Source organism: Schistocerca gregaria, chromosome 1 (assembly GCF_023897955.1).
Source record: "Schistocerca gregaria isolate iqSchGreg1 chromosome 1, iqSchGreg1.2, whole genome shotgun sequence".
NCBI lineage: Eukaryota > Metazoa > Arthropoda > Insecta > Orthoptera > Acrididae > Schistocerca > Schistocerca gregaria.
In genome coordinates, this window is record NC_064920.1 from 185042526 (window position 1) to 185068701 (window position 26176).

Below are 26176 nucleotides of genomic sequence, written 5' to 3' on the forward strand. Positions count from 1 at the left end.
CTGCAAGGTCAGGCAGTCAGCCACTGTAGTCGACAATCACGAGTCATCTGCTTCTGATGCGTGACCAGAGCACCCTCAGTGCACCAAAGTCACTCTCAGAACTCTTGTACAAAGTCAGGCTCGTTTCCCCTCAGCACAAAGGCGTTACCATTTTTGGCCCCGACCTGCTCACTTGCATGTTTTCTATATCTTTCTCCAGACTCTTGGATTAAAAGAACACATGTATTTTCACATGGTTTGCCAGAATATTATACCATTTACGCGATACTTCTCGATATCAAGCACACGGCAATATCGCTTGCATAGCAGTAGTATCGGCTTGCACAGTATAATTACGAAGATATAGACTGGAAATTAATTCTCTAGAAACCCAAAACTTTGGCGAGGTGGAGCATGCTGTAAACCACTGAGTAACCAGAAACTTATCCCGTCTCTCAAGACCTTTACGTGAGAACTCGAAATAAATAGACGAAACTCGTATTTCCACTCGCGAAAACCAATGTCGGTGATGTAACAGATTACAAATCATTCTTATAATTTACAACGTCAACTAAGGTGTTTCTCATATCTAGAGAACCAGAAAACGTGTATTCCCCTCATCTTTCACCTGCTAGTTGTACACACCACAATCGATTTTAAATAAAAGACAGTTGCAACATAAGGAAACAGGAAGAGTTTGACAGCGTGGGTGGAGAGTTTCCAAACTGCCGCCCGAAAGTGACTGACGACTTCTACATTTAAACTAATGTGTCACAGTTATGGAATAGCCGATGGCTCTGCTTTCTGTTGGGGCTGCTTCCTGATACTGCAGTGATGTACATGATCACTGTTTCGGTGCTAGATAAGCAATTTTAGAACACGAGAAGAGACGTCATATCATGATCGCATAGATAGAAGTGACATAAAATCGATGATCTTACGAAAAATTATATAAAATACGCATAAATTGAGAGAAAATATACCAAACTGCAGGGAAATTGAGGGTGCACTTGCGTGTCTTCTGGTTGGTGCAGAAGCAGTCTTGAACTTGTGAACAAGTATGCAGCAGCAACAAAAATACGAGAAACTTTGGCATAGGAGCATCGGGAACCAGGGAAATGGTCATATTTTTTCAGCGAGGCAGCATTCTACTGTATTTCTATTGAGTTAATAGTGATACACATGAGTTGGCTGCTGTCTTTGATGCTTTCCAGGAAGAACAGAGAACTATCTGCCTCTATACTTACCTGCATCTGCGTTAAAGGTTGACAGAGAGTGGATGGAGTGGTCTGTTGAGATGGAGTTGTAACGAGGTACGTTTTAATGGTAAACTGATGAGGGATTCTAGAGAGAGAGAGAGAGAGAGAGAGAGAGAGAGAGAGAGAGAGAGAGAGGGTAGATGTTGCTGCAGGTCATTTGACCATTTTTTTCCGATGTCCTGTCAGAATGCATCAGTTGTGTGACATAGCCTGTGTTCAACTCACATACAACCACGTGTTCTGTGTGGGTCTTAGAGCAGTGTCTACTTGCGATCGTTAACAGTAAACCTCTTGGTCATCAGAGGACTTCCATTTCATGTGTGATGAAATGTGGCACATTCCTCTAAACGAACAAAGATTTATGCCATGTGCTCCATTCCTATGTCGCATCTTAGTTATAAAATCAAGACTTTAATTTCATAACTAAGATGATTCTAAGTTAGCGATAGGTGTTGGTGAGGCACTGAAATCCTTGTGTATACATCTGCTTGACAGATGTCCTGTTTACAAAGTTAGTAGTGGCATGACATCTCATTTCACATGTCAGATGCCACTACTATGAGTTTATCTGTTTCCTTGTAGGAGGTATTCTCCGTTACTGACGATCATTTTATATAGTACAGTTTCTGAACCATGATCGGATGTGAACAATGGATGCTACATATCTCTGGAAAGCTATATTGTGCATGTATTACACATGATCGATATTTTAAGGAAGTAATTTTTACATTTTTCTGTATGTTACCATAGCTTATCATAGAGAAACCTGCAAGAAGGATGTATCTCATGCGCTGGAAATGTATTTCTCACATTGGAATATTAACAGCATTCCATTCCATACGGTTAATAGGTCGGAAACTGGCACAATCTAACATTATAGCCTGTTTTAGTGTGGAACCTTGTAGCCTTAGGAGTGCGTGTGTTTATGTTTTCTCTTACCAATACCTTCCAGGTACAGATTCAAGACACAGAACAATACTTTAGAGTTGATAGCATGGTTGATTTACGTAAAAATGCTACGAACTCCAACATGCACAAAAAACAGTCGTTTCTTGTTCTTCTTAACTGTCTGCTATTACATGACAAGGGCGCATCTGGAAAAATCTAGTGTACTTGGATGGTGAGGACTTGGCTACCTCCATTCATTAACGAGACACAGAATGTAGCAGTCTACTTCTGGTCAGCTGCAGATTAAATCGCTAACGATGCTGCAGGGCTGGTCAAAGACAGTGCGAGGGGTCTTTCAGTCTAATTTTATCCTAAGACTGCGAGAATGCTCTGCGACTCCCATCAGCATTAAGATAGATCGTAAATCATGCACTATGCTCGAGGTGCTAGAAGTATGTAGAGCGCTGTCTGGTATACTTCGGTGATGTATGTGTTCAAGAATTAACAATGGATGTACATACTGCACAGTCATCTATGTCATGTCAATTATAATTATCCGGGCTGTTATGACATGGTCGGTTGATGAATTCTGTGTCAATTCCCAATCAGGAATTCACACAGAATTCATCATGAGGTGAAAGCATGCGAATTAGCTTTTTCATTTTTATTACAGATTTCTAGCAACGTCTGCGTTTCAAACGAATATTTATTTAGCCGCTTTAGCAGATTATCATATGTTCCTCCCAAGTGGATTTACTATCAAGAATTTAAAACTCTCAAAGTCTTCGCTCTGCTTTTCGTCGTATTTTAGACATCACTTGGAGTTGGAGTAGATGTTAGGGAAAACTTGTCCCGTCATGTACTTCTACATCTACATGGTTACTCTGCAAATCACACTTAAGTGCCTGGCAGAGGGTTAATCGAACCACTCTCGAATGGCGGGTGGGAAAAGGAACACCTAAATCTTTCCGTTTTAGCTCCGATTTCTCTTATTTTACTACGATGATCATTTCTCCCTACGTAGGTGGTTGTCAACAACACATTTACGCATTCGGAAGAGAAAGTTGGTGGTTGAAATTTCGTAAATAGATCTCGCTGCAAAGAAAACCTCCTTTGTTTCAGTGACTGCCACCCCAACTCGCACATCGTACCAGTGACACTCTCATCCCTATTGCGCGATAACACGAAACGAGCTGCCCTTCTTTGCACTTTTTCAATGTCCTCCGTCAATCCTACCTGATAAGGATCCCGTACCGCGTAGCTTTGTTCCAGCAGAAGACGGACAAATGTAATGTAGGCTGTCTCCTTAGTGGATTTGTCTTCTAAGGGTTCTGCCAAGGAAGCGCAATCTTTGTTTTGCCTTCCCCACAATATTATCTATGTGATCTTTCCAGTTTAAGCTGCTCGCAATTGTAACTCCTAGGTATTTAGTTGAATTGTCAGCCCTTAGATTTGTGCGATTTATCGTATACCTAAAATTTATCAGATTTCCTTTAGTACCCATGTGGATGACCTCGCACTTTTCTTTCTTTGGTGCCAACTGCCACTTTTAGCACCACCCAGAAATTCTCTCTAGATCATTTTGTAATTGGAATTGATCATCAGATGATTTTACTAGACGGTAAATAACAGCGTCATCAGCAAACAATCTAAGGGGGCTGCTCAGATTATTACCTAGATCATTTATGTAAATCAGGAACAGCAGAGGGCATATGACACTACCTTGAGGAACGCCAGATATCACTTCTGTTCTACTCGATGATTTACCGTCAATCACTACGAACTGTGATCTCTCTGAAATCACGAATCCAGTCATACAAATGAGAACAGCACGGAATTTGATTAATAGTTGCTTGTGAGGAACGGTATCAAAAGCCTTCTGGAAATCTAGGAATATGGAATCGATCTGAGACCCCTTGTCTTCAGCACTCATTACTACATGGGATTAAAGCTCTAGCTGCGTTGCACAAGAACGATATTTTCTGAATCCGTGTTGGCTATGTATCAATAAGTCATTTTCTTTAAGGTGATTCATAATGTCCGAGTACAGTATATGCTCCAAAATACTACTGAAAATTGAGGTCAGTGTTATGGATCTGTAATTCAATGGGTTACTCCTGTTTCCTTTCTTGAATATTGGTGTGGCCTGTACTACTTTCCAGTCTTTAGGAACAGACCTTTCGTCAAGTGAGAGGTTGTATATGATTGCTAAGAAAGGAGCTATTTTGTCTGCCTACTCTTAAAGGAACCTGGTTGGTATACCATCTGGACCGGAAGACTTACCTTTCTTAAGTGATTTGAGTTGTTTCGCAACATCTAAGATATCTACGTTTATGTCGCTCATGCTAACAGCTGTTCTGGTTTCGAATTCTGGAGTATTTAATTCGTCTGCTTTCGTGAAGGAATTACGGAAAACTGTATTTAGTTGCTCCGCTTTAGTGACACAATCATAGGTAACATTTCCATCGTTATCGCGCAGTGGCGGTATTGACTGTTTTTTGCCACCGGTGTACTTTACAACGAGAATCTCTTTGAGGTTACTACCATATTTTGAGACAATGTTTCATTGTGGAAACTATTAAAAGCATCTCGCATTGACTCCCGAACTAAATTTCGAGCTTCCATGAAACTTAGCCAGTCTTGAGGATTTTGCGTTCTTCTGAATTTGGCATGCTTTTTTTTTGCTTCTGCAACAGTGTTCTTATTCGTTTTGTGTACCATAATAGATCAGTCCCGTCTCTTAATAACTTATGCGGTCTGAATCTATCTATTGCTCAAACTTCCTGGCAGATTAAAACTTGGGACCTTTGCCTTTCGCGGGCAAGTACTCTACTAACTGAGCTACCCAAGCACGACTCACGCACCCTTTTTGGCATCCGGAAGGACCCTTTCCATATCTTGGTTGACTCCCCCCGGCTGGCACACGGAGTGCACATTGGATTTCTTCCCGCCCTTAGCTGCCATATCTCTAAGGGGCTCCATCACCGCCTAACACTGGAGCTCCCAGTGACAAGCAATCCCACCCTCTGGGCTTGTCCGGACCTTTCAGGAAGACCAGCCACTGCCACAACAGACGAGGCCGCCCTTGCTGGCTCAGAAGCACTTTCAGCAGTGGGCAGTACCTTCTAAAAATACCATCACTTGCAAAGTAGGTTAGAAATCAGATTGATAATGTTGCTCACGCAGCATATGTTCGCTTTATCGGGCAACAACAAAGTTATTGACTGTGGATTTTATCGCCAGATGGAAATAATGAGGTCACTGTAAAAAGCCATTAATTTCGCACTTATCTTGAATAGATTCCCACGTAGATTTCGTCGAAGTTGTTATGGCTCATCTTGTTGACTCTAGGGTGATTCCACTTTGACTGATAGAAGGCCCAGATCTGTATTTTAGCAATATCTGAAGACCTAACAAATGCGTTTTTCAGGAAATTCTTAATGATCAAACAATTCCAGATCAGAACAATGGTATTGTAGAAATAATTATTAGTTGGTGTTCACGATCCACATTTTTATTAAATTCACGTCTACTTCTTCTTAATTGTCACATCATCAAGAAAATTTCCACTTTAACCAAACACAAGGCTTAACTGTTCTTTTAAAAAGCGAAATTGGTTAAAATGGCTCTGAGCACTATGGGAGTTAACATCTGTGGTCACCAGTCCCCTAGAACTTAGAATTACTTAAACCTAACTAACCTAAAGACATCACACACATCCATGCCCGAGGCAGGATTCGAACCTGCGACCGTAGCAGTCGCGCTTTTCCGGACTGAGCGCCTAGAACCACTAGACCACCGCGGCCGGCACAAAGCGAAATAACAACTTAACTTCTTCCAAAGTGAAACAAAGACTGCTCTGTGTGCATTCGCGACAAAACGGTTACAAGTAAGTCAAAGATTATGACAGTCTCACAAAATACCACTGTAATATATCGAGTACCTATACATTGATAAAGCCATATGTGAATATTGTCACAAAAATATGTCTGTTACTTCGCAGAAAAGTAGTACTATATTACTGGTATCGAGAACTGGGGTTGGAGTGCCGTAATGGTCACGCAAATAGAGAACCATTACAACCTCAAACCTGATACGTAGGCGTAAAGGCACAGCCTTGCGGCCAGCACCAACTCTCGCTTTCCGCCCAGGGCCCCGCCACTGTTCGCCAATCACCGTCAGGCAAGTGACGACCGGCAGCGACGTCCGAATCCGAGGAGGCAGTGGCATCAGAGGTCCCAGGTCATGCTACAGGTTCCATAGGCGCCAATGCGCTCGCCTCGGGTGTCCCTGTGTCACCGCGGCTCAGGGCAACAGCCTGGAGCCTGTCCATTACGGCCAACACAGCTTCCAGCTGTTTACGGACGGTGGCCAATTCCCCCTGAATCCATACACAGGCACAGTTCCTATCCATCCCTAACAATTTTTTTCCTTCCTTTTATCTCGCAAGCCGTTCAAAACAAACAGTTGACTGACGACTACGCGAATTTACACTATTCTGGTACCAAAACGCCAGGCTACTACTCTCAAATACTATAAAACGCCCAAAATTTATGAATTAAACTATGCAAGTAACCAAAACCACGCAAAGAAATAAAGACTTATACTATAAAACAAATAAGTGAGCTACGAGTGCGACTTGCTGCTGGCTGCTGCTTATTCGACGTCGGCAGGGAGATCAATACAATATTTGCAAACCTATCTATGGTTAAAACTTTGGTTATTGTGAAGTATGTATTATTGTGAAGAGGGCTGTCGCGCATAGTAGTGATGGCCTATGACTACAGTCTATTAATTATTACTAGTATGGCCTGTGGTCGAAATTCCACCAATTGCGTCAGTGAACCTGATCTGTGGTAGCAAATGTCGTGTACCTTCACATTTTAGCCGCAGAACTGATTCGTGGAAAATACTTCATTGTAGCTACTTGTATTCTTGAAAAAACTCTTTGATTTCTGTGTAATTGTTCATTCGTTAGAGGGGAGTCTTTGATACGCAGCTTTGAAAAGTAAATTTTGTGTTACTGGCTAGAAATTAACTTTTCCCTTATGAAAACACAATGTGAATGCCCCTGCAGAGCGTAAAGTCACATCAGACGCGGAATCATTTGTATTACAAAATTTTCTCTGTAAAATCATCAAGCCACAATTACAGTTCTCACAATTATTTGGAATTATGTTCAGTGCACATTTAAATATGTGTTTCAGAACGACAACAGAATTATCGTTATCAATATCTCTATAATTCATCTTACTTTCTCTACACAGAACTTTTCTCTCTCTAGCTCTTTCTCCTTCAGTTCGACCTGTCTATGTTTTTCTTAGAAGCATAGCCCGAAATAAATATAGTTACCTAATAATAAAGGACGTTGTAGCTACTCAGAATGAAGATACTGAAAATTAGGAACTCACTAAATTTTGTGGTAACGGTGGCAAACAAACACAGAGTTAGTTCCGTTTCCTCTTAGACAAAGCAAGTAAATAAGAAACAACGCTAATAAACAAAGTTTGTTGTCCCCGACGGCTTTGTTACTACGTTTCATTTTCCATTGACGACATCAACGCCGTAGCAGTTGCGGCATTTTAGATGTCCGATATGTATGGGTCCCTGCAAATGAACTATGTGCAACATTTAAACATGAAAGTCCCTAGAATTCAACTTCGCGAAACGTTATTTTCGTCTGTCGTTTCTATTATAGCATCTGATATTTTTGCGTGATAGAAGTTGGTAGCAATGTCAGAGACAAGGAAAACTTTCGCCATGTGTTGCCTGCGTTCTTTTACCTATCCTAATGGCTATGTACACACATGATTCTTTTCTTTTGTGCAGATCTACGCAACGTTTCTTTCGAATTATGTAAGTTTCACTGGCCTCATAGTATAATTTATTTTAAAAGCCGGTACTTCAGTTTTCGGTGCTCATTGCACTAATATTTCGATCGTTAAATATAACAGATACATTATCATTATGAATGTCCACATCACACAGCTATTACTTTCTCTACGCAAAATTTGTCTGCCTAGACCTGCATCTTTTACTCTGACTGGTTGCCATTCTCCTTCTAGGTACACCGTAAAAAAACTATATTTTCCGCATTATAAGAGAAGTCGGAAGTCATTCAAAAAGAAAGAAATTAAAAATTACGAACTTACCTCAAAATTTCTGGTAAAGGCAGCAAATGAGCACACAGTTACTCTTAGATAAAAGAAAGCGAAATAATGACGCCTGTAGACCGTTATTTACAGGCTTAATTACTACGATATGTTGATTTTCACTACTGAGAATATCATTGACCTAGCAGTTGTCTCATCCCAGCTGCCCAGTATGCATGTTTTACTGCAAATGAACCATGTAAACTTGAAAGCCCCTAGAATTCGAATTCACGAAATGTTGTTACTTTCGTGTGTCATTTCTCCTATAACACCTTGACGGTGCGTAGGACAGAGGTTGGTAGCTCTTCAATTTTCGACATTCAGGTATTGGAGATTTTAATGCGTGGATATAAATACACTCCTGGAAATTGAAATAAGAACACCGTGAATTCATTGTCCCAGGAAGGGGAAACTTTATTGACACATTCCTGGGGTCAGATACATCACATGATCACACTGACAGAGCCACAGGCACATAGACACAGGCAACAGATCATGCACAATGTCGGCACTAGTACAGTGTATATCCACCTTTCGCAGCAATGCAGGCTGCTATTCTCCCATGGAGACGATCGTAGAGATGCTGGATGTAGTCCTGTGGAACGGCTTGCCATGCCATTTCCACCTGGCGCCTCAGTTGGACCAGCGTTCGTGCTGGACGTGCAGACCGCGTGAGACGACGCTTCATCCAGTCCCAAACATGCTCAATGGAGGACAGATCCGGAGATCTTGCTGGCCAGGGTAGTTGACTTACACCTTCTAGAGCACGTTGGGTGGCACGGGTACATGCGGACGTGCCTTGTCCTGTTGGAACAGCAAGTTCCCTTGCCGGTCTAGGAATGGTAGAACGATGGGTTCGATGACGGTTTGGATGTACCGTGCACTATTCAGTGTCCCCTCGACGATGACCAGAGGTGTACGGCCAGTGTAGGAGATCGCTCCCCACACCATGATGCCGGGTGTTGTCCCTGTGTGCCTCGGTCGTATGCAGTCCTGATTGTGGCGCTCACCTGCACGGCGCCAAACACGCAGACGACCATCATTGGCACCAAGGCAGAAGCGACTCTCATCGCTGAAGACGACACGTCTCCATTCGTCCCTCCATTCACGCCTGTCGCGACACCACTGGAGGTGGGCTGCACGATGTTGGGGCGTGAGCGGAAGACGGCCTAACGGTGTGCGGGACCGTAGCCCAGCTTCATGGAGACGGTTGCGAATGGTCCTCGCCGATACCCCAGGAGCAACAGTGTCCCTAATTTGCTGGGAAGTGGCGGTGCGGTCCCCTACGGCACTGCGTAGGATCATACGGTCTTGGCGTGCATCTGTGCGTTGCTGCGGTCCGGTCCCAGGTCGACGGGCACGTGCACCTTCCGCCGACCACTGGCGACTACATCGATGTACTGTGGAGACCTCACGCCCCACGTTTTGAGCAATTTGGTGGTACGTCCACCCGGCCTCCCGCATTCCCACTATACGCCCTCGCTCAAAGATCGTCAACTGCACATACGGTTCACGTCCACGCTGTCGCGGCATGCTGCGATGGAGCTCCATATGCCACGGCAAACTGGCTGACACTGACGGCGGCGGTGCACAAATGCTGCGCAGCTAGCGCCATTTGACGGCCAACACCGTGGTTCCTGGTGTGTCCGCTGTGCCGTGCGTGTGACCATTGCTTGTACAGCCCTCTCGCAGTGTCCGGAGCAAGTATGGTGGGTCTGACACACCGGTGTCAATGTGTTCTTTTTTTCCATTTCCAGGAGTGTATAACATCAGTGTTATGAATGTGAAAGCTTCTACTTCCTTTTACCACTCTTAACGGCTACATACGTACGTTAGTTTTTCTTCTATCTTTCGAACTATGTACGGATCATTGGTCTCCTTGTAAAATTAATATTAAAAATCGTTACTTCAGTTTTCGTGTTTACATATTAATATTATAATAAGTGTTAATAATGCTACTAGTTTAATCGTTTTTAATGGATCCTTTGTCGCTTGACATGGAGTTAAGAGTCAATATAATTTCGGTTGTGGTACGGCAAATAAATTGATAACTTTACAATCCAGTATTAGCTTTTTATATCAGCGCCCATAAAATAATAAATTTGCCAGTTTTCGTAAAGCGATGACTTTGTATATTAATTGCAAACAGAGTCAGATATGATAACTTTCTGGCAGATTAAAACTGTTTACTGGACGGAGAATCGAACTCGCGATCTTCTGCGGGCAAGTGCTCTACCAACTGAGCTACCCAAGCACGCCTCACGACCCTTGCTCACAGTTTCCATTCTGCCAGTACCTCGTCTCCTACCTTCCAAAATTCATAGAAGCTCTTTGCTAGCCTTGAAGAACTAGCACACTCTCCTGCAGTCTCCTCAATATCCTTCCTGCCAGGAGTGCTAGTTCTGCAAGGTTCGCTGAAGAGCTTGTGTGAAGTTTGGAAGGTAGGAGACGAAGTACTGGCGGAATTTAAACTGTGAGGACAGGCCGTGAGTCGCGCTTTGGTAGCTCAGGTGGTAAAGTACTTCCCGCGGAAAACAAAAGTCCCGAGTTCGAGTCGCGGTCCGACACCCAGTTTTAATCTGCTAGGAAGTTTGATATCAGCAAACACTCCGCTGCAGAGGGAAAACTTAATTCTAGAGGCAGATATATAAATATTATATTGTGGGAAGCATATTCATTTTGGTTAACGCTAATAAGTGGTACCAGTTTTTTTTCTATAATTTGGTTTATACGCTCAGTACCGTGTCTGATGTGTGGTAGTAATAAAAGAAAGGGAAGAGTCCATTTAATAGTTAGAAAGCGCTCTCACTTAGATATTAACCCAACTGGTAATCTTAAAGACCTATAAGTACATCGAGTTTTCAAAAGTTGTTGCAGCCCACGCATTAAGTGGCTAGTTAGTGGTTTTTAAGAGATATAACTGCTTTTATTCCTTCCTTGCAATGACTTTTCGTATTCCTGTGTGGTATGTGAGTGTCACGTAAGATTATCGGTAAAGAATCACGTTATTGAGCAGAGACAGAAAGGCGTCTATCTATCTAGCAATAATGTAGTAAATAAGAGTGGAAATGAACGATAGATAATATACAAATATTCTTCTAAATAGTAGAACTGGGTTTATCGACTTCTTCTAGTGAAATGGAATTTTTGTAGTGAAATCTACGTTGGGAAGAAGCTATCGACTTTGCATAGCGGTGGAACGTAACCCCTTCTGGTGGTACCAGTATACTTTGCACAATTGAAATGTAAAATTTGAACCAGTGTTTGCGTATCTCTACATTGCAAAATGAGGAGGCTTACCCTTCACATGGCATTACAGGACGGGGAGGGGGGGAGGAGAGACTGTTACAAGTTATGAATCCCACAAAGTTAAGGGGCAAATAATTGGTTAGCGAGCATTTAGTAATATCCACGAGAATTTCATTAACGAAGATTCTTGAAACTGTACTTGATTTGCTATCCATTGCAATGTTTGTATCATCTGACAACGATACTAACTTTACATCTGGTAATGTTACTGATGAATGGCCATTAATATATGCAAGAAAAAGTGAGGGTTCTAAGATAGAACTTTGTGGGGCCAACAAGTGTAAATTATTAACCAGTTGGGTGCTGACTGATAGCTGAATTACAGGACCCTATCCTATAATTATCCTTTGTTACCCATCAAAGAGACACGAGCTGAACTAATTTGTTGCAATTCCGGTTATACCATGATATTATAATTTTCTTAATCCACGAGTGGGCGCACCTGTTTATAAAGAACGCCAACCAAAAATAACACTGTCTTGTGCAGTTCCATTATTGTTTTAAAATTGCGATTCCGTATCTATTCCTTCATTATTGCTTTAGATAATACAGTGACAAGTTGTGCTGTGATATGTTCAAGTGCGCAGCAGTACTGCAAAATAAACAGCGAGCCAAGACTAAAGAAATTTACGATCTGTGCAAGAAAATTACGCAGATTGTGAGCTAGCAGCACAATCCCACAATGAGGCAACTGTCTGCGAGATAATCAGTAATCAAATAAGCATTTGGCTAGGACCTGAAATAAGTACGCTGGTAAATGGCCCGATTGGGTCATTTCTGTGGAGTAACACTTGTATGCGGCAACGGAGTGATTCGATGAAAGTTACTTAATTATTGTTTAAATAAACGGTGATTTATATATTATGACTTTATTTTATCCTCGTTTAGTTAAAGTAAGATTACCTTGCTTTTTGCTCATACATATTGGTAACATAAAGACAGCAATTATTTACATTTGTGTAAAGTACGCCGTGCACCCGCTCGCGTTACGAAAATTCCGCTCGAGGGTTAAAAAGAGATTCCACAGTCAAATGCCTTTGACAGAACACAGAATAAAGCAGTATCTTGTACTAAGGTACCTCCCATTAGGAACGTGGGTGCACTCAACGACTGTAATATGACTTACAAATGATAGAGCACAGCAATCAATTGTCCTTTTCTTGCAGATCTAGATTTCGGCTAGTGCCTGGCCATTATTAATGCACTATTTCGTAGTATCAGTGGATGTTCTAGTACGTCTAATACGTACAACAGGAGGATGACCTACTAGAACATGGATTGATACTATGAAGTGGTGCATTAATAATGGCTAGGCACTAGCCGAAATTTAGATTTGCCGAATGAAACCTGCAAGAAAAGGGTGACTGATTGCTCCGCTCTATCGTTTGAAAGCAGGATCCTATAATTTACTGTGTAATGCATGCAGTGCATACTCACTGTATGTGTAAATAGCCTCCTTAGTATCGGAACCCCTTAAATGGAAACTGGGCGTAGCGCGTGGAAGCGCGGCTGACCTTGATCCAGATGAGGACGTAGCAGAGCGAGATGAGGGCGAAGGGCACGACGTAGAAGAAGAGCAGGTTGCCGAAGAGGAAGTAGAGCGCGCCGTCGGCGGGGTCGGGCCACACTTCGACGCAGACGCGCACATCGTCCAGCACGGACACCAGGTCGAAGAACAGCGCCCACGGCAGCGTCGTCGTCAGCGCCATCAGCCAGATGGCCGCGATGATGAGCCGCGCGCGCCGCTTCGTGATCTGGAACTTCAGCGGCCACCAGATCGCCAGGAACCTGCCGGCAAGGGAACACCTGCTGCAGCGCTGTCTCGTGGCCGGGGGCGGATTACTGCGCAGCAGGCCATTCAGAGCGCACGCTGTGAAGACAACTTGCAACAAATGTCAAAAGTGTATGAACTTTTCTACAAGCTTTCAGTGCAGTTTTTTCCATGTTTTTGTTTCATCCCCCTACGCACAATGTGGCCGGGAGGGGGGGAGGGAGTTATAAACGATACAGGAAGTCTGGTCTTGATAGTAAAATTTAATTACATGAAAAAGAAACAAGGTATAAAGGAATTTAAAACTTTTTTGAGGGGAAGAATCAAACGGAAGTTTTTGGATATAAGAGAGAATCCACCTCTTGCATTAGTAATTAAAAAATAATAACAATAAAACGTACAACGAAACACGAGAACCGCATTTATAAAAACATTTATGAGCTGATGCCGGTGTACTGACATTTAAAAGAAGCCATTTCTGTCACCAAGACCCTGAAGGATCTGCCCTGGTACAGGGAGGCTGTTGTTGAAGTGGGAAACGTTGGGCAGTGAGGAAGGTCTGATACCGCGCACCGTGGAATTTGAATGCGCGCCAGACGTCATGGACGTCGAAGACCCATAGAGGTCTCTGCACCATCGCGCTGTAAGCTGTGGCGGCGCGTGCGCCCTGGCCCGCTTGTAGTGTGAGGGCACAACAGTGGAACACGTGGTTCCAGCGCCCAATAGCGGCGCCCCCTATAGCGTACTTAAGCGCCTGCCTCTCGCTCAGCCAACGTCCCCCATGCGGATCCTCTATGACCCCATTCCTTTCCCCCATCTGCTCCTGTTCCTCGAGCATATCCACATACTCTACACCTCCCGCTGCCTTGATCCCCCTCACCCCCTGGTTGCTCGTCTACTCTCCTAACCCCATGTCCTGCCACGCCTTCACTGTTGTGTCCCCCCTACCCTCCATCTCTACACCCTTCATCTCCTTTCCCAAGGTCGCTTCCATCAACTCCCCCTCCCAGGTGATGCCCTCTCTCCCTCCATTTATCACTCCTATCAACTCTGATCCCCCCCCCTCCTTTCCTCCATCCTTTCCCTGGGCTCCCTCTTCCATTCTATTTTCTCCCCACCAAAACTCTCCCTACCTCTCTTCTCCCCCCCGAATACTTTTGTATTCCCCTCCTCTGCCTTCCCCTGTCGCGTCTGCCTAGCACTCCCCATCCCTCTTATGGGTCCTCATCCTCCATCGGCTCCTTTCCCGCCTCTTTCTCTTCGCTTTTCTTCTCCTTCCCCCCTTTTTTATTTTCCCATCATCTGTCCAGTTTCCCCCCACCTGCTCTTGGCTGTGGTATGTCACATTTGCCAACTTTTTAGTGCAGTGTTCCAGTGACTGTTCAGTGTTGTTCGTCTTTCTCGTGTTGCGACCAGAAACCATGTTGTCTCTAGGTGTGGATTTTATGTCTTTTGCGAACAGAAAGCAGACTGTCGCCGTTTTTTTAATTGTCTGTCTATTGTTTTACCTGTCTGCTTCGTATGTATTTCATTAGCATCATCATCCCTCTGTTCTATGTTTTACGTTCCACGCTTTTTTTTCGCCATGTTACTCTTTAAGTCTCCGATTTTATCGCCTGTTTTTATTATTTATTCTGTTCATTTTTTAACAAAGTCTGTAGGCTGAAGAGCGGCATACTAAGCTGCTGCCATTCCACCCCCTTCGGCAGGAATTGAAATTAAAAGAAGAAAAAGCTCAGCCAACGTCCCCCACGTGGATCCTCTATGACCTCTTTCCTTTCCCCCACCTGATCCTCACTCCCCTTCCCTTTCCTGGGCTCCCTCACCCCCTTCCATCCTCTTTTTTCCCCACCTACCCTCTCTCTGCCCCCCTTCTCTCCCCAAGTCTTTTTGCATTTTCCTCCTCCGCCTTTTCCCATTCCCTCTCGCGTCTGACCTGCCCCTCTCCACCCTTATGAGTCCTCTACCTCCTTTGGTTCCCCCCTTTCGTTTTTTCCTCTCCTCCCTCCTTGTTTTCCCCCTCATCCAGGTCCCCCCACCCCTTCTGCCCTTGGCTAGGGAGTGTCATCTTTGTGCTGACATTTATGTGCGGTGTTTTACAGTGAGTGTTCCATGTTGTGTGTCTTTTGGGAAGTGTTGCGAACGGCTATCATCCTGTCACTGGGTGCGATTTTTTTAATTCTTGCGAACAGAAACCAGACTGTCGCCATGTTTTTTTTAAATTGTGTGTTTACTATGATACTTGTCTGATTCCTGTGTATTTTATTAACATTGACAACCCCTTTGCTTCATGTTTTAACTTTCCACAATTTTCCGCCGTTTGACAATTTAAGTCACCGTTTTATCGCCTGTTTTTCTTGTTTCTTTTCTTCTTACGTTCTTAAAAAGTCCGTTAGACAGTTTACTTCCTTGTTCTGTGTACAAGTGGGCGTGTTTGTTTTCTTGTGACTCCGATGTTCGAGCTTGTTGTTTTCGTTCTTGTCTTCGTTGGTCGTGTCCGTCCTCTCCCGTTGTGTTGTTGTTCGCTGGCCTCTCCACGGGTCCCGCCGCACTTTCCGTCATTGCTACCCCGCGACCGTCCCAGTCGCAGTTACAACAGAAGGTAGGAAACTGGTGGTGTTATAAGGATGGAGGACTGGTGCATAGCAGCGGTGGGGTAGGAGTGGCTTTTGGGACAGAAGAAATGATGGAGTAGAGAGGGCTAACAGTTGTTGGGAAAAAGGGGGGGGGGGCGTGAGGAAAGAAAGACAAATAGTGGTAAAAAAGGAAGTTGAGGAAATTTTTGGCGGGGAGGGAGAGGAAGCCCTGGTGAGGTGGTATGGTTGGGGTGGACTTACAGCTGGCAGCATGAGTAAATGTCGCTTCAGAGTTTATGATCTGAGAGAGCGAAATGGTTGAAGTTCCTTTGGGAGAGTATGTCGAAGGTGTGTAGATGTAGGAATTGTGGAATGCTTTGGTAAAGGCGCGGCAGTATATGATTAGAAAGATGGGAAACGATAGGTTTATTGCAGCGGAGTTTGCGATTTGTGTAGATTGTTCAGAGGTGATCATTGTGAGTGAGGAGAGGCGGGAATTTGAAGAGCTAGTAAAGGATCCTTGTGGGAGGAGGTAAACTGATGCAGAAAGCGAGACGGAGTGCATGGTTTTCGAGGATGTAGAGATACTTTTAGAACTTAGGAGGGGCGGATATCCACGCAACATTTGCAATAAAAAACATTAGGGATTTGTGCGTGTGAAGGAGAGTGGAGGACTCTAGTCCCCTTTGTCTGGGCGGTGAGTAATTTTTTTCAGTGCAAACACACAGAACAGGTAGGAAACATGCCATAAACATCTACGTATAATAATGACGCTATAAAACCGTCTTTTTTGTTTCCCTATTTGAACACGCTAATCTCCGGAACTACTTTATGAACTTTTGTGGAGATTTCACAGGTAACTTGTGTGTAGCTTGAGGCTGGATACAGGCTTTATTTCATAAAAATCAGAATGCGGAAAAAAATATTTGTAATTTAAAATTTTGATGAAAATCATCCCCTCAGCTCAGCAATTCGAAAGTTTAATCGTGGAGCAGTACATCAAGAGCGTCTTTAGTGGTTTTTCACTCCGTGACGGATGTCTTTTCGGAAGTTTACGCCTTGACACAATTAAGCGCTGCATCCTTATATTCGCGAATACAAACTAACAGTGAACTTAATTGGCTAGTATATACGGATTTACTGAATTCGCTTTGTGTATTAATAACTTAACGACATTGCTTTGCTTCTTTATCATGTTTTATTTATATTCTTTGCTGAGAAAAACGAATTTATTAAGATTGTTTTGTGATTTGGAGGCCTACTTCTTTCATTTTTGTTTAGTTTCGTTTGCAAATAAAATGCCTAGTAAATGATCGTGTCTTTCTGAATGGACGAGAATGGCTAATTCGTTCATGAGGTCTCAAGAATCCAATGAAGATCGTGAGATGAGACTTGTTGTGGCTCAAGAACATCAGGATTTAACCCACTTTTTGGCAACGCCTTCTGAAAGAGGAACATGACGTAACTCTGATTGAGAGTGTCTTGCATTATCTCGCTCCTCAGAACTCTTTACTCAAAGAAGGTTAAAGTTACTTCCCTGCAATGTAAAATTATAAAAATTTTTATACTCCCATCTTTGATTAATCCTGTACGTTTTAAACGCGTACAGTTCTCGCTGAGCTTAAGATAAGCCATGGCTATAAACAAAGTCCACACGCTGTGTTTTTCGAGCATGGAACTTTGAGACAGTTGCTTCTCGTATGGCCAAGTCTTCCTCGCTCTCTCTCATGTTTAAGAAACAAACAAGCTCTTCGTTCATGTCTCGATCATACTACAGCAAGCTCTGCATACAAAGAAGCTGTTGTTGTGGTCTTCAGTCCTGAGACTGGTTTGATGCAGCTCTCCATGCTATTCTATCCTGTGCAAGCTTCTTCATCTCCCAGTACCTACCGCAGCCGACATCCTTCTGAATCTGCATAGTGTTTTCATCTCTTGGTCTCCCTCTGCGCTTTTTACCCTCCACGCTGCCCTCCAATGCTAAATTTGTGATCCCTTGATGCCTCAGAACATGTCCTACCAGCTGGTCCCTTCTTCTTGTCAAGTTGTGCCACAAACTCCTCTTCTCCCCAATTCTATTCAATACCTCCTCATTAGTTATGTGATCTACCCATCTAATCTTCAGCATTCTTCTGTAGCACCACATTTCGAAAGATTCTATTCTCTTCTTGTCTAAACTATTTATCGTCTACGTTCCACTTCTATACATGGCTACACTCCATACAAATATTTTCAGAAACGACTTCCTGAAATTTACATCTATACCCGATGTTAACAAATTTTTCTTCTTCAGAAACGCTTTCCTTGCCATTGCCAGTCTACATTTTATATCCTCTCTACTTCGACCATCGTCCCCTTATTTTGCTCCCCAAATAGCAAAACTCCTTTACTACTTCAAGTGTCTCATTTCCTAATCTAATTCCCTCAGCATCACCCGACTTAAATAGACTACATTCCATTATCCTCGTTTTGCTTTTGCTGATGTTAATCTTATATCCTCCTTTCAAGACGCTGTCCATTCCATTCAACTGCTATTCCAAGTCCTTTGATGTCTCTGACAGAATTACAATGTCATCGGCGAACCTCAAAGTTTTTATTTCTTCTCCATGGATTTTAATACCTACTCCGAATTTTTCTTTTGTTTCCTTTATTGCTTGCTCAATATACAGATTGAATAACATCGGGGATAGGCTACAACCCTGTCTCACTCCCTTCCCAACCACAGCTTCCCTTTCATGCCCCTCGACTCTTATAACTGCTATCTGCTTTCTGTACAAATTGTAAATAGCCCTTCGCTCCCTGTATTTTACCCCTGCTACCTTCAGAACTTGAAAGAGAGTATTCCAATCAACATTGTCGAAACTTTCTCTAAGTCTACAAATGTAAGAAACGTAGGTTTGCCTTTCCTTAATCTTTCTTCTAAGATAAGACGTTGGGTCAGTATTGCCTCACGTGTTCCAACATTTCTACGGAATCGAAACTGATCTTCCCCGAGGTCGGCTTCAATCAGTTTTTCCATTCGTCTGTAAAGAATTCGCGTTAGTATTTTGCAGCTGTGACTTATTAAACTGATAGTTCGGTAATTTTCACATCTGTCAACACCTGCTTTCTTTCGGATTGGAATTATTATATTCTTCTTGAAGTCTGAGGGTATGTCGCCTGTCTCACACATCTTGCGCACCAGATGGTAGAGTTTTGTCAGGACTGGGTCTCCCAAAGCTGTCAGTAGTTCTAATGGAATGTTGTCTACTCCAGGGGCCTTGTTTCAACTCAGGTCTTTCAGTGCTCTGTCAAACTCTTTACGCAGTATCATATCTCCCATTTCATCTTCATCTACATCCTCTTCCATTTCCATAATATTGTCCTCAAGTATGTCGCCCTTGTATAGACCCTCTATATACTCCTTCCACCTTTCTGCTTTCCCTTCTTTGGTTAGAACTGGGTTTCCATCTAAGCTCTTGATATTCATGCAAGTGGTTCTCTTTTCTCCAAAGGTCTCTTTAATTTTCCTGTAAGCAGTACCTATTTTACCCCTAGTGAGATAAGCCTCTACATCCTTGCATTTGTCTTGTAGCCATCCCTGCTTAGACATTTTGCACTTTCTGTCGATCTCATTTTTGAGACGTTTGTATTCCTTTTTGCCTGCTTCATTTACTGCATTTTTATATTTTCTGTCTTTTTACCTACTTGATCCTCTGCTGCCTTCACTATTTCATCCCTCAATGCTACCCATTCTTCTTCTACTGTATTTCTTTCCCCCTTCTTGTCAATTGTTCCCTTATGCTCTCCCTGAAACTCTGTACAACTTCTGGTTCTTTCAGTTTATCCAGGTCCTATCTCCTTAAATTCCCTCCTTTTTGCAGTTTCTTCAGTTTTAGTCTACAGTTCATAACCAACAGATTGTGGTTAGAGTCCACATCTGCCTTTGGAAATGTCTTACAATTTAAAACCTGGTTCCTAAATCTCTGTCTTACCATTATATAATCTACCTGATACCTTTTAGTATCTCCAGGTTTCTTCCATGTATACAAATTTCTTTCATGATTCTTGAACCAAGTGTTAGCTATGATTAAGTTATGCTCTGTGCAAAATTCTACCAGACGGCTTGCTCTTACATTTCTTGGCCCCATTCCATATTCACCTACTATGTTTCCTTCTCTCCCATTTCCTACTGACGAATAACAGTCGCTCATGACTATTAAATTTTCGTCTCCCTTCACTACCTGAATAATTTCTTTTATCTCATCAAACATTTCATCAATTTCTTCGTCATCTGCAGAGCTATTTGGCGTATAAACTTGTACTACTGTAGTAGGCGTGGGATTTGTGTCTATCTTGGCCACAATAATGCGTTCACTATGCTGTTTATAGTAGCTTACCCGCACTCCTATTTTTTTTATTCCCTATTAAACCTACACCTTCATTACCCCTATTTGCTTTTTTTTTTTATAACCCTGTATTCACCTGACCAAAAGTCTTGTTCCTCCTGCCACCGAACTTCACTAATTCCCACTATATCTAACTTTAATTTATCCATTTCCCTTTTTAAATTTGCTAACCTACCTGCCCGATTTAGAATCTGACATTCCACCCTCCGATCCGTAGAACGCCAGTTTTCTTTCTCCTCATAACGACGTCCTCCTGAGTAGTCCCCGCCCGGAGATCCGAATGGGGGACTATTTTACCTCCGGAATATTTTACCCAAGAGGACCTCATCATCATTTAATCATACAGTAAATCAGCATGTTCTCGGGAAAAATTACGGCTGTAGTTCCCCCTTGCTTTCAGCCGTTCGCAGTACCAGAACGGCAAGGCCATTTTGGTTAGTGTTACAAGGCCAGATCAGTCAAACATCCAGACTGTTGCCCCTGCAACTACTGAAAAGGCTGCTGCCCCTCTTCAGGAACCACATGTTTGTCTGGCCTCTCAACAGATACCCCTCCGTTGTGGTTGCACCTACGGTACGGTTATCTGTACCGCAGAGGCACACAAGCCTCCCCACCAACGACTAGGTCCATGGTTCATGGGGGGGGGGGGGGGGGGACAAAGAAGCTATACAAGTAAAAAATAAATCCCACACATACGAAGTCTTCGGTACAGCTATAATAAATACCCCAGCGACGCTGGCTTTCCAGTGTTTATTGTATCTAAGCAAACATTATGCGCTGTCCTGAAGAAGTTAAGGATGCGATAGATGAAGTATCAAAACACATTAACTACTGTGTAGAGATGAAAGAAAGTGCTAGATAATGTTGCCAGAGATCTTCCAGTCGTGAGCAGAAAAGAGTGCGTCACATGGCGTGAGGTCAGCGCGACTGACTGTAGCCAAGTGAGACGGGCACTGCAAGGCGAGTCAGTTGAAGGAATAGGAAAAGACAATGTGTGCGTGTGTGTGTGTGTGTGTGTGTGTGTGTGTGTGTGTGTGCGTGCGTGTGTCTGTCTGTGTTTGTGAATCACTGAAGGGTTACGGTGCTCTGCGGTGGTGTTCACTACGTCATGGGCTGGAGACAACATTTAGGTGACTTTGCATGGGAAAGGCTGATGAAAAAACTGGAAGAAAGACGAAGTGCGATGACTGTAATCCAGGAGTTTGCTATTGCTGACAGCATTGTTTCACACGCATGGAGAATTTTCCGAACCACAGGCACTGCTGCCCGAAGGTGAGGATTCTGATCGTACACAGAGCACACCAGTGTGGCAAGACGCAACCAATACCTTCACTGCGCGATAACAACGGAGAAGTCACTGATGACAGGGCCACTAAAGCTGAGTTATTAAACACGGTTTTTCGAAACTCCTTCATCAAAGAAGACAAAGTAAATATTCCTGAATTCCAATCAAGAACAACTTCCAAGATGAGAAACATGTAAGTAGATGTCTTCGGAAGAACGAAGCAGCTTAAACCACTTAGTAGAGGAAAGGCCTGCGGTCCAGATTATATACCAGTCTGGTTCCTCTCAGAGTACGCTGATAAAATAGCTCCATATTTAGCAATTGTATACAACCACTTGCTCACAGAAAGATCCGTACCTTAAGACTGGAAAATTGCTCAAGTCACACCAACACCCAAAAAGGGAAATAGGAGTAATCCGCTGAATTACAGGCTTATATCACTAACGTCGATTTGCAGTAGGGTTTTGGAACATATACTGTATTCGAACATTACGAAGTACCTCGAAGAAAACGATTTATTGACACATAGTCAGCACGGTTTCAGAAGATATCGTTTTTGTGAAACAACTAGTTCTTTATACTCATGAAGTAATAAGTGCTATCGACAGGGGATGTCAAATTGATTCCATATTTTTAGATTTAGAGAAGGCTTTCGACACCGCTTCTCACAAGCGTCTTCTAACCAAACTGCGTGCCTACGGAGTATCGCCTCAGATGTGCGACTCGATTCGTAATTTCCTGTCAGAAAAGTCACAGTTCGTAGTAATGGATGGAAAATCATCGAGTAAAACAGAAGAAAAATCCGGCGTTCCCCAAGTGAGTGTTATGGACCTGATGTACATTAACGACATAGAAGACAGAGTAGCCGTCTTAGATTGTTTGCAGATGATGCTGTCATTTACCGCCTTGTAAAGTCATCAGATGATCAAAACGACTTGCAAAATGTATTAGATAAGATATCTATATAGTGCGAAAAGTGGTAATTGGTCCTGAGTAAGGAAGAGTGTGAAGTTACTAGAATGAAATTTTCACTCTACAGCGGAGTATGCGCTGATATGAATCTTCCTGGCGGATTAAAACTGTGTGCCGGACCGAGACTCGAACTCGGCACCTTTGCCTTTCGCGGGCAAGTGCTCTACCGACACACAGTTTTAATCTGCCAGGAAGTTTCAAAGTGTGAAGTTATTCACACGAGTACTAAAAGAAATCAGCTAAATTTCGATTTCACCATAAGTCACACAAATCTGAAGGTTGTAAATTCAACTAAATACTTAGGGATTACAATTACAAATAACGTAAATTGAAACGATCACATAGATAATATTGTGGGTAGAGCAAACCAAAGACTCCGATTCATTGGCAGAACACTTAGAAGGTGCAACAGGTCTACTGCTTACACCACTGCTTACACCACGCTTGTCCGCCCTATTCTGGAGTACTGCTGTGCGGTGTGGGATCCGCATCAGGTGGGACTGACGGATGACATCGAAAAAGTACAAAGAAGGGCCGCTCGTTTTGTATTATCGCGAAGTAGGGGAAATAGTACCACAGACATGATACGTGATTTGGAGTGGCAATCATTAAAACAAAGGCGTTTTTCGTTGCGATGGGATCTCCTCATGAAATTTCACCAGTTTTCTCCTCCGATTGCCAAAATATTCTGTTGGCACCCACGTACGTAGGGAGAAATGATCATCACGATAAAATAAGAGAAATCAGGGCTCGCAGAGAAAAATTTAATTGCTCGTTTTTCCCGCGTGCCGTTCGAGAGTGGAACGGTAGAGAGACAGCTTGAATGTGGTTCATTGATCCGTCAGGAACTTAATTGTGAATAGCAGAGTAATCACGAAGATGTAGATGTAGGTTTTCGACCGTGTCAACTACAGCTGCAGGTGAACGCTATATCGTGCACCAGGCAAGAAGCGATCCAGGTGTAGCTGTAAACGCATTTAAGAGGAATGCAAGGCACGCAACCTCACGCACAGTGGCACGGCGACTGCATGGGGAGTGCTCTCTTTGCCTGATGACCAGTTCATTGTCATCCGTTGTGATCATCGACGGCACCGTTTGCCGTGGCGCAAAAACCACAGGGACAGGCCAAGAAGGAATGTGGTCCCGTGCTCTTGTCAGATGTGAGCCGATTCAGTCCGAGTAGTGATTCTGGAGGTGCTCCTTATGTGGCGAGAGGTAAAAAAAACTTAACTGCTCCTGAACAAGCCATTAGGCCCAACGGCACCGACCGGCCGCCGTGTCATCCTCAATCCACAGGCGTCACTGAAAGCGGATATGGAGGGGCAACAGGTCAGCACACCGCTCTCCCGGTCGTATGTCAGTTTCCGAGACCGGAGCCGCTACTTCTCAATCAGGTAGCTCCTCAGTTTGCCTCACAAGTGTTGAGCTCACGCCGCTTGCCAACAGCGCTCGGCAGACCGGATGGTCACCCATCCAAGTGCTAGCACAGCCCGACAGCGCTTAACTTCGGTGATCTGACGGTAACCGGTGTTACCAATGTGGCGAGAGGTGGGAACACGTAATGCACCCTGGAACATTTTCGAACATGATCCTTTTGATCGTCCAAATGCTATGGTGTAAGGATGCAGAATGTTGTAAGGCGGTACTGACGACCAAATCTTTGAATACGACACACTCACTGGGCAATGTTACAGTGACACTGTACTGCACCTCCATGTGCGTCTTGGCACCCTTCATTTTTATGGGTGAAAATGAGCGACCGTGTCAAACAGCGCAAGTGGAGGAACTTTTGTAACGAGAGGATACTCTGCGACTGGGCTGGCCTGGTCGTTCAACCGACATAAATCCCATCGAGTACTTGTCGGACGCGTTGGGGAGACTATTTCAGCACGCCACCTGCACCATCGACCGTCCAGCGGTTCTCAGCCGCATTGGTGGAGGAATGGAACGTAGTACCACACGAACTATTTATCAACTTTATGGACAGCATGAAACCACATTCCAGAGCGTTAAGAACCATATACCACCTTTTGTAATGTTCAGCGGACCATCAGAATTATGCTCAATTACGTGCATGATTGTCTTTGAATAAAAATGTGCCTCTTTTGTCTCATTGCGTACTTTTTCCAGTCACTGCGTATTTTTTCAATTACCTTCTGTACTATATTGTACCAGTTCTTTCTATGTAAGGTCTAAGTTTCATCACATTATGCGAAAGTTATTTTCGTTCTCAGATTTTCACACTAGTGCGCAAACGCCTCGCAGTTCAGCATTTTTAGCATCTCCGTGACACCCTCCCATTGCTGAAACAAACTCTGTCCGTTAAAATTCTCCATCTTTGTATGCGCTAAGTACCGCTTGTTAGCCTAATTTTATGCGGGTGTCGCACGGTTGAGAAATGTTCTTGGACGGTTGCATGAGGGTTTTGCAAGCAGTTTCCTTTATAAACTTATTCCAATTTTCTGATATCGTACCACTGAATCGAAGCCTACCATCTGATTTCATACGACTGAGTCGATGAGATCTTTCCATGCTATATTCTTACGAATTTTTACACCCGGACATTTGTATGAGTTGTCTTATTCTAATCGTTAAAAATGGTTCAAATGGCTCTGAGCACTACGGGACTCAACTGCTGTGGTCATCAGTCCCCTAGAACTTAGAACTACTTAAACCTAACTAACCTAAGGACATCACACACACCCATGCCCGAGGCAGGATTCGAACCTGCGACCGTAGCAGCAGCGCGGCTCCGGACTGGAGCGCCTAGAACCGCTCGACCACCGCGGCCGGCTCTAATCGTTACTCACTGACATAATAATCGTATAATAGAATGATGTATCGTTTCGAAAATTGCACAGTTTTACGTTCCTGAACATTCCAAGCAACTAGCCAGTTCTTGCACCACTTCGAAATTTTATCAATATCGGATGGGATATTTGTGCAACTTTTCTTCCACAGCTTTTGTAAGACCATGTCATGTGCGAAAGGTGTGAGGTTACTACCTTCTGCAAGGTCTTTAATGGGGGCTGGGTTGTTAGGGGTAGGAGACCAGACAGCGAGGTCATCGGTATCATCGGATTAGGCAGGGACGTGGAAGGAATTCCTCCGTGCCTTTTTAAAGGAACCAGCCCGGCATTTGCCCGGAGCGATTTAGGGAAACCACGGAAAACCTAAATCACGATGGCCGGACACGGGATCGAACCGTCGTCCTCCCGAATGCGAGTCCAGTGTGCTAGCCAGTGCGCCACCTCGCTCATCATCAAAAGTGTTCTGCCTAAAGTCAGGTTTTCACATGGTACTTCTCCAGGCTGTCCGGTCTTCTGCCATCCTCTTAAGGTCTGCATAATTTCCTCTTCCCTTTATGTCGTCTATCATCTTGTATCTCCTTCTTCCTCTCACTCTTCTCCCACAAACCAATCCTTCCAAAGAATCTACTAGCAAGCACTCCCTTCTCAATGAATGTCCCAACCAGTTGTTTTATCTTTCTATTACAACCCTCAGCAGACATCTTTCTCACCAACCCTTTCCAATACTCTTTCATTTCTCACTCTTTCTATCCAGCTTATTCTCTCCATTCTCCTCCACATCCACATCTCA

At 43.6% G+C, this 26176-nt stretch overlaps 1 protein-coding gene across 1 annotated transcript in view; it reads right to left on the reverse strand.

Annotated features, from left to right (window-relative positions):
• Nucleotides 1–26176, reverse strand: part of LOC126336454 (neuropeptide SIFamide receptor-like) — a 103306-nt gene that overhangs the window by 71525 nt on the left and 5605 nt on the right. The window contains exon 2 of the mRNA XM_050000209.1: nt 13102–13375. Coding sequence (XP_049856166.1) covers nt 13102–13375 — 274 coding nt within the window. The remainder of the gene's footprint in view (nt 1–13101; nt 13376–26176) is intronic.